This window comes from Loxodonta africana, chromosome X (assembly GCF_030014295.1).
Source record: "Loxodonta africana isolate mLoxAfr1 chromosome X, mLoxAfr1.hap2, whole genome shotgun sequence".
NCBI classification, from domain to species: domain Eukaryota; kingdom Metazoa; phylum Chordata; class Mammalia; order Proboscidea; family Elephantidae; genus Loxodonta; species Loxodonta africana.
The window spans coordinates 57,273,930-57,283,451 of NC_087369.1; the positions used below are offsets into that span (position 1 = coordinate 57,273,930).

A 9,522-nucleotide genomic window follows, 5' to 3' on the forward strand; every position below is an offset into this window, starting at 1 on the left:
CAGTCATTTTCTATTGCAAATGACGCTGTAGCAAGTAACCTTGTGCCCACATGAATTCACACAAGTGAAGATTATGAGCGAGACTGAGCATTTTTCATATGTTTAAGAGCCATTTGTTTTTCCTTTACTGAGAATTCCCTCCTCACCTCCTTTGTGGATTTGTGTCTTTAAAAAAAAATTGATTTCTAGGAGCTCTTTATGTGTATTAGGTCAGACAGTAGGACTGCCTTGCCTTGTTTTTAAAATGATTTAAAAAGAGAAAACACAAAAGAAAAAAATTAATCTGGTTTAACTTTTATATGCGAGGCCCTTCTATGGGACCTCGCCTACGGTTTTTGTGTAGTCTAGATGTGTGTGTGAAAAGGATAGGTTCTTCTGAGACTCTTTTCCTTGCTGAGTGGCACCATCACCTCTTTCTCTCCCACAGGGCTACGGCATGGCATACACTGTCCACAAGTGGTCAGAGCTCAGCTGGGCCAGTCACTGGGTCACTTTTGGATGCTGGATCTTCTACCGTCTCATAGGCTGAGGCACATCTGTGGACCCTTGCGGCCCCCTCAAGACCCCTCCTTAGGGTGCCAGCTGATAGGGGATGAAGGAAGACCCTCTCTCTACCCCTTCCCCCTCTCCATTCATGACTCCCAGTACACCACCCCACACCACACACACACACACACACACCATTCCCGTGCCTCCAGATTCCCACCCCACCACAAGGCAGGGTGAGGGTAGTCCCTGATGGGCTATAGGGGTGGGGGATGCTTGAGGAAGCAGAGAGGGGGGAATTCAGGGCCTTCTCGCCTTCTCCCTTTTTTATATACAGTTTGTTATTGTTGAATAAAAGCAGAAAAGATACAATAGGCTCTTTCTTCACTGCTCAGAGGGGAGTAGGAGTGAGTGAGGAAGGGGATACGAAGTGGATAAAAGGCTTAGAAACTGGAAACCATGAAGAGAGAGTGGTTGTGAATGGCCAGTGGTTAATTTATGACTTGCAATTGGTTCATGATCGGATGATGAGCCTGAGGATAGCAGAGTCTTCATCCTGATTGAGTGAGCCAGGACAGATTGGATATTTGGATGATGGAGGGCTGACATTAATTGCCTAGAAAATGGAGGGATCCATATCTGATTGGTTCCTTTTAATGGGGCAAAGAGAAGTGAAAGTAAGACAGATGAAGGGTTGATGCTTATTGGTCCTTATTAATGAGGGTTCTAGGTTCTAATTGGATGGCAGGTCTGGGAGGGGTACTAAAGGTGTCCACACCAATTAGACAGCCAGACTGTGGTGCCTGGGTTCTGACTGGTTCTTCAAACTTGAAGTCGGGAGAGGCAAGGATGACTGTGGCCATTAGGACTGAGGATTTCTGAGAGCTGAAGGATTTGAGGACTGAGGGAAGGCTGGAGGGGAGAAGGGGAGAAGGCATGTACAGGATGTCATCTGTTAACCTGCTTGTAGTATTAAGTTATCTCGTCCATTCGGCCATCAAGACTGGGGGTTGGTCCAGGATCCTATTAGTTGATCTGCCTAGAAAATGAGAGCAGAGGTGAGAGGACACAGTGCAATGATGATTCACCAGCACATGAGGGGGAGGATGCACATTTTAATGATTCCTGGCCGGTGAAAACCTTATGAATAACAGAGGAACATTGTCTGACACAGTGCCAGAAGATGAGCCCCCCAGGTTGGAAAGCACTCAAAATAGGACTGAGGAAGAGCTGCATCCTCAAAATAGAGTCAACCTTAATGATGTGGATGGAATAAAGCATTCAGGATCTTCATTTGCTGATGTGGCACAACTCAAAATGAGAAGAAAGAGCTGCAAACTTCCTTTAATAATCAGAACATGGAATGCACGAAGTATGAATCTAGGAAAATTGAAAGTTGTGAAAAATGAAATGGAACACTTGAAGACAGATATCCTAGGCATTAGTGAGCTGAAATGGACTGGTATTGGCCATTTTGAATTGGACAATCATACTATGCCAGAAATGACAAATTGAAGAGGAGTGAGATTGCATTCATTGTCAAAAAGAACATTTCAAGATCTATCCTGAAGTACAACACGGTCACTGATAGGATAATATCCATACGCCTACACGGAAGACCAGTTAATATGACTATTATTCAAATTTACACATCAACTACTAATGCCAAAGATGAAGAAATTGAAGATTTTTACCAACTTCTGCAGTCTGAAATTGATCAAACATGCAATCAAGATGCATTGGTAATTACTGGTGACTGAGATGCAAAAGTTGGTAACAAAGAAGGATTGGTAGTTGGAAAATATGGCTTTGTTGATAATTCCAGAGATTGCATGATAGAATTTTGCAAGACCAGTGACCTATTCAATGGAAATACCTTTTTCAACAACATAAATGGTGACTACACCCATGGACCTCATTAGATGGAACACACAGGAGTAAAATCGACTACATCTGTGGAAAGAGACAATGGAGAAGCACAATATCATTAGTCACAACAAGACCAGCGGCCAACTGCAGAACAGACCATCAATTGCTCATATGCAAGTTCAAGCTGAAGCTGAAGAAAATTAAAGCAAGTCCACGAGAGCCAAAATACGACCTTGAGTATATGCCACCTGAATTTAGAGACCATCTCAAGAATAGATTTGATGCATTGAACACTAACCACCGAAGACCAGACAAGTTGTGGGATGACATCATACATGAGGAATGTGAAAGGTCTTTAAAAAGGCAAGAACAAAAGAAAAGACCAAAATAGATGTCAGAAGATACTCTGCAAATTGCTCTTGAATGCTAAAGCAAATGGAAGAAGCTGAATAGAAGATATGAAAGGGTGGCTCGAGAAGACAAAGTATTATAATGAAATGTGTAAAGACCAGGAGTTAGAAAATCAGAAGGGAAGAACATGATTGGCAATTCTCAAGATGAAAGAACTGAAAAAAAATTTCAAGCCTTGAGTTGCAATATTGATGTATCCTATGTGCAAAATATTGAACGACCCAGGAAGCATCAAAAGAAGATGGAAGGGGAGGTGGGGCCAAGATTGTGCAATAGTCAGGTGCTTCCAGTGATCCCTCTTACAACAAACACTTGAAAAAAGCCAGTGAAATGATTATATTTATGACAAGCTAGGAGCCCTGAACATCAAAGGCAAAGTTAGAAAATGGACTGAGCATCAGGGGGAGGGAGAGACCTTTCAGAAGCGGAGAGGAGTTACCAGACCTGAATCGCCGGGGACCCTCAAGCACCGTTCCCTGGAGAGACTGCGGCAGAGCGCTAGACAGTTTCCTGAGGGAGAGACAGCCAGCCTCACAGATTACTCACACCACCAGAACCAGAGAAGAACGGCGCTCTCAGCAAAAGCTAAGTTCTTGCATATATTTTACCGTGCCCCCAACCCCCAAGCAGGCTTAAGTGGCTGTCGATTTCCCTGGGCTTTGCTGAGGGCTCTGAGCCATACGCTCGGCCTTGGAGAAGGAATAAATTTACAACTGGGGGAAAAGATAATTTGCCAGCTCTGCTAACCAGGGAAGCCCAGGACAGAAGCGGCTCCTATCCAGGCATAAACAGGCTGTGGACTTTGAATAGCTTGCACCCCTGCATAGACATGTGTGGGCCTATTTCAGGAGAATAGGCCCTTGTTGGCAGACTGCAACTTTCAGCTGTGCGGTGGAGAGGTGGATGTTTGACACCACTTTTCCTATTAAACAGGGTCCTTACCTATGCACCTCAGGGGCCTAAGGACTGGTGGCTCCACCCACACACCTATCCACTTGCAACAGGGTTCCAAGGATAACTGGTACCACCCAGCCCTTACAACCAAAAGCATTGGGTACCCATGGTCTGTCTGTAGAACCCACCCACCTGTGCGCTCTAGAGAACAGGGACATGCTCTCCTCACAGGCACTCAGGGGATGGTTGTCAACTCTCTGCCTTGTTCAGGGTGTGACCCCCTGCTGTAACCAGATACCAGTACCTACACCAATCACCCCTGCACTTCTAAGACTGTAGGACAGAGCCTGTACCACACACTTGATGACCAACTACCTGGACACCTGAGCTGAATCCATACAAAAAAAGTGAATGGACTCCTAGGCTCATATACCTGATAATATCTCTAGCCATCTAGTGACAGGATATTAGAGCTTCAAAGGTGAAAATATTCAAGCTAGCTCACTCAAGCACCCTATTTGGGCATATCAAAACAAAACAAAGCAAGAACCTAGAATATGGTAAGCAAACATAAAATAAACTAATACAATAACTTATAAATGGCTCGGAGACAACAGTCAATATCAAATCACATAAAGAAGCAGACCGTGATCACTTCAACAAGCTCTCAAAACAAAGAATCAAGGGATCTTCTGGATGAAGGTGCTTTCCTGGAGTTACCAGATGCAGAATACAAGAGATTAATGTACAGAGCTCTTCAAGACATCAGGAACAAGTCCAGGAAGGAGATCAGCAAATCACAGAACAAGCCAAGGAGGACACAGATAAAGCAATTGAAGAAATTAAAAAGGTTATTCAAAAACATAATGAAAAATTTAATAAACTGTAAGAATCCATAGAGAGACAGCAATCCAAAACTCAGAAAATTAACAATAAAATTACAGAATTAGACAACTCAATAGAAAGAGGAGCAGAATTGAGGAAGCGGAAGGCAGACTTAGTGAAATTGAAGATAAAACACTTGGCACCAATATATTCGAAGAAAAGTCAGATAAAAGAATTGGAAAAAAAAAAGAAGAAACCCTAAGAATCATGTGGGACTCTATCAAGAGAAATAATCTACGAGTGATTGGAGTACCAGAACAGAGAGGGATAACAGAAAATACAGAGAGAATTTCTGAAGATTTGTTGGCAGAAAACTTCCCTGATATCACGAAAGATGAGAAGATATCTATCCAAGATGCTCATCAAACTCCACATGAGGTAGATCTCAAAAGAAAGTCACCAAGACATATTATAATCAAACTTGCCAAAACCAAAGATAAAGAGAATCTTAAGAGCTGCTCGGGATAACCAAAAGTCACCTACAAAGGAGAGCCAATAAGAATAAGCTCGGACTACTTGACAGAAACCATGCAGGCAAGAAGTCAATGGGATGACTTATATAAAGCATTGAAGAAAAAAAATTGCCAGCCAAGAATCGTATACCCAGCAAAACTGTTTCTCAAATATGAAGGCAAAATTAGGACATTTCCAGATAAACAGAAGTCTAGGGAATTTGTAAAAACAAAGCCAGAACTAAAAGAAATACTAAAAGGATTTCTCTGGTTAGAAAATCAATAATACCAGATATCAACCCAAGACTTGAACACAGGACAGAGCAAACAGATGTCAACTCAGATACAGAAATCATAAAAATAAATCAAGATTAAAAAATGCTCAAAACAGGGAAACAGTGATGTCATTATATAAGAGAAGACAACATTAAAACAATAAAGAGGGACTAAGAAATGTAGAAATGTAGTCATAGATTATTCATATGAAGAAGTCAAGGCGATATAAAAAATGAAAGTTAGGTTTAAACTCAGAAAAATAGGGGTAAATATTAAGGTAACCACAAAGGAGACTAACAATCCTACTCATCAAAATAAAATACGAGAAAAAAGTAAAGACTCAGCAGAAACAAAATCAACAACAACGAATAAGAGGAAAGGACGATATATAAACTATTCAGCACAAAAATTAAGTGGAAAAAAAGAAACTGTCAACAACACACAAAAAAACACATGAAAATGACAGAACTAAACTCATAATTACACTGAATATAAATGGACTAAATGCAACCAATAAGGAGACAGACAGTGGCAGAATAGCTAAAAAAAACACAATTGATCTATATGCTGCCTACAAGAGACACACCTTAGACATAGACAAACAAACTAAAACTCAAAGGAAGGAAAAATATATACCAAGCAAACAACAATCAAAAAAGAGCAGAACTCGTAATATTAATTTCTGACAAAATAGACTTTAAAGTTAAAACCACCACAAAAGATAAGGAAGGACGCTATATAATGATTAAAGGGACAATATACCAGGAGGCTATAACCATATTAAATATTTATGCACCCAATGACAGGGCTGCAAGATACATAAAACAAACTCTTAAACAGCATTAAAAAGTGAGATAGACAGTGCCACAATTATAGTAGGAGACTTCAACACACCACTTTTGGTGAAGGACAGAACATCTAGAAAGAAGCTCAATAAAGACACAGAAGATCTAAATGCCACAATCAACCAACTTGACCTCATAGACATATACAGAACACTCCACACAACAGCAGCCAAGTATACTTTCTTTTCTAGTGCACATGGAACATTCTCTAGAATAGACCACATATTAGGTCATAAAGCAAGCCTTAGCAGAATCCAAAACATCAAAATATTACAAAGCATCTTCTCTGACTATAAAGCCAAAAAAGTAGAAATCAGTAACAAACAAACCAGGGAAAAGAAATCAAACACTTGGAAACTGAACAATACCCTGCTCAAAAACGACTGGGTTATATAAGACATTAAGGATGGAATAAAGAAATTCATAGAATCCAATGAGAATGAAAATAATTCCTATCAGAACCTTTGGGACACAGCAAAAGCAGTGCTAAGAGGTCAATTTATATCAATAATGCACACATCCAAAAAGAAGAAAGGGTCAAAATCAAAGAATTATCCCTACAAGTTGAACAAACAGAAAGAGAGCAACAAAAGGAAACCTCAGGCACCAGAAGAAAACAAATAATAAAAATTAGAGCAGAATTAAATCAAATAGAGAACAGAAAAACAATTGAAAGAGTTAAGAAGACCAAAAGCTGATTCTTTGAACAAATTAACAAAATTGATAAACCATTGGCCAAACTGACAAAAGAAAAGCAGGAGAGGAAGCAAATAACCCGCATAAGAAATGAGATGGGTGATATCACAACAGACCCAACTGAAATTAAAAGAATCATATCAGATTACTACAAAAAATTGTACTCTAACAAATTTGAAATCCTAGATGAAATGGATGAATTTCTAGAAACACACTACCTACCTAAAGTAACACAAACAGAGGTAGAACAACTAAACAAGCCCATAACAAAAGAAGAGTTAACACCACTACTACTAAAGGCATTTCAGAGCATAGAAAAGGATAGAATGATCCCGATCTCATTCTATGAAGCCAGCATATACCTGAATGCAAAACTAGGTAAAGACACCACAAAAAAAGAAAATTACAGACCTATATTCTTTATGAACTTAGATGCAAAAATCCTCAACAAAATTCTAGCCAATAGAATTCAACAACATATCAAGAAAATAATTCACCATAACCAAGTGGAATTCATACCAGGTTTTTTTTATGCAGGGATGGTTCAACATTAGAAAAGCAATGAATGTAATCCATCATATAAATAAAACAAAAGACAAGAACCACATGATTTTTATCACTCTATGCAGGAAAGCATTTGACAAAGTTCAACACCCACTCATAATAAAAACTCTCACAAAATAGGAATAGAAGGAAAATTCCTCAACATAATAAAGGGCATTTACACAAGGCCAACAGCCAACATCGTCCTAAATGGAGAGAGTCTGAAAGCATTCCCCTTGAGACTGGGAACTAGACAAGGATGCCCTTTATCACCACTCTTATTCAACATTGTGCTGGAGGTGCTAGCCAGAGCAATTAGGCTAGATAAAGAAATAAAGGGCATCCAGATTGGCAAGGAAGAAGTAAAAGCATCTCTCTTTGCAGACGACATGATCTTATACACAGAAAACCCTACAGAATCCTCAAGAAAACTACTGAAACTAATAGAAGAGATCAGCAGAGCATCAGGATACAAGGTAAACATACAAAAACCAGTTGGATTCCTCTACACCAACAAAAAGAACATTGAGGAGGAAATCACCAAATCAATACCATTTACAGTAGCTCTCAAGAAGATAAAATACTTAGGAATAAATCTTACCAGAGATGTAAAAGACCTACACAAAGAAAACTACAAGACACTACAGCAAGAAACCAAAAGAGACCTACAGAAGTGGAAAAACATACCTTGCTCATGGATAGCAAGACTCGGCATTGTGAAAATGTCTATTTTACCCAAAGCAATCTGTAGATACAACGCAATACCGATCCAAAGTTCAATGGCATTTTTTAATGAGATGGAGAAACAAATCACCAACTTCATATCACAAGGGAAGAGGCCGCTGATAAGTAAAGCATTACTGAAAAAGAAGAGCAAAGTGGGAGGCCTCAACACTACCGGACTTTACAACCTATTATACCGCCACAGTAGTGAATACAGTCTGGTACTGGTACCACAACAGGTACATAGACCAATGGAACAGAATTGAGAATACAGACATAAATCCATCCATAGATGAGCAGCTGATATTTGACAAAGGCCCCAGATCAGTTAAATGGCGAAAATACAGTCTCTCTAACAAATGATGGTGGCAAAACTGGATATCCATCTGCACAAAAATGCAACAAGACCCATACCTCACACCATGCACAAAAATAAGCTTAAAAAGGATCACAGACCTAAATACAAAATCTAAAACAATAAAGATCAAGGAAGAAAAAATAGGGACAACCCTAGGAGCCCTAATACATGGCATAAGCAGTATACAAAACATTACTAGAAATGCAGAAGAGAAACCACATAACTAGGAGCTCCTAAAAATCAAACACCTATGCTCATCCAAAGATGTCACCAAAAGAGTAAAAAGACTACCTACAGACTGGGAAAGGTTTTTAGCTATGACATTTCTGATCAGCGTCTGATCTCTAAAATCTACATGATTCTGCAAAAACTCAACTACAAAAAGACATATAACCCAGTTTAAAAATGGTCAAAGGATATGAACAGGCACTTCACTAAAGAGGACGTTCAGGTAGCTAACAGATACATGAGGAAATGCTCGCGATCATTAGCCGTTAGAGAAATGCAAATCAAAACTACAATGAGATTCCATCTCACTCCAACAAGGCTAGCATTAATAAAAAAAAAACACAAAATAATAAATGTTGGAGAGGTCATGGAGAGACTGGAACACTTATACACTGCTGGTGGCAATGTAAAATGGTACAATCACTTTGGTGATAGATTCGGCGCTTCCTTACAAAACTAGAAATAGAACTACCATAAGATCTATGTATCCCACTGCTTGAATATACCCTAAAGAAATAAGAGCATTTACACGAACAGATATATGCACACCCATGTTCATTGCTGCACTGTTTGCAATAGCAAAAAATGGAAGCAACCAAGGTGCCCATCAATGGATGAATGGATAAATAAATTACAGCATATTCACACAATGGAATATTACATATCAGCTAAGAACAATGATGAATCCGTGAAACATTTCATAACATGGAGGAATCTGGAAGGCATTATGCTGAGTGAAATTAGTCAGTTGCAAAAGGATAAATATTGCATGAGACCACTATTACAAGAACTCAAGAAATAGTTTAAACAGAGAAGAAAATATTCTTTGGTGGAGGGAGGGAGGGAGAGGGGTTTT

General features: G+C 39.4%; 1 protein-coding gene across 3 annotated transcripts in view; it reads left to right on the top strand.

Annotated features, from left to right (window-relative positions):
* The window catches only part of PORCN (porcupine O-acyltransferase), a 34,330-nt gene extending 30,733 nt beyond the window's left edge, over positions 1–3,597 (top strand). The window contains exon 14 of one of the 3 annotated variants that reach the window (XM_064278253.1): positions 428–3,597. In XM_064278253.1, the coding sequence (XP_064134323.1) occupies positions 428–529 (102 nt within the window). In that variant the 3' untranslated portion in view covers positions 530–3,597. The remainder of the gene's footprint in view (positions 1–427) is intronic. The other 2 variants (XM_064278249.1, XM_064278252.1) reach the window with 2 other exon arrangements.
* Positions 3,598–9,522: the final 5,925 nt, after the last annotated feature.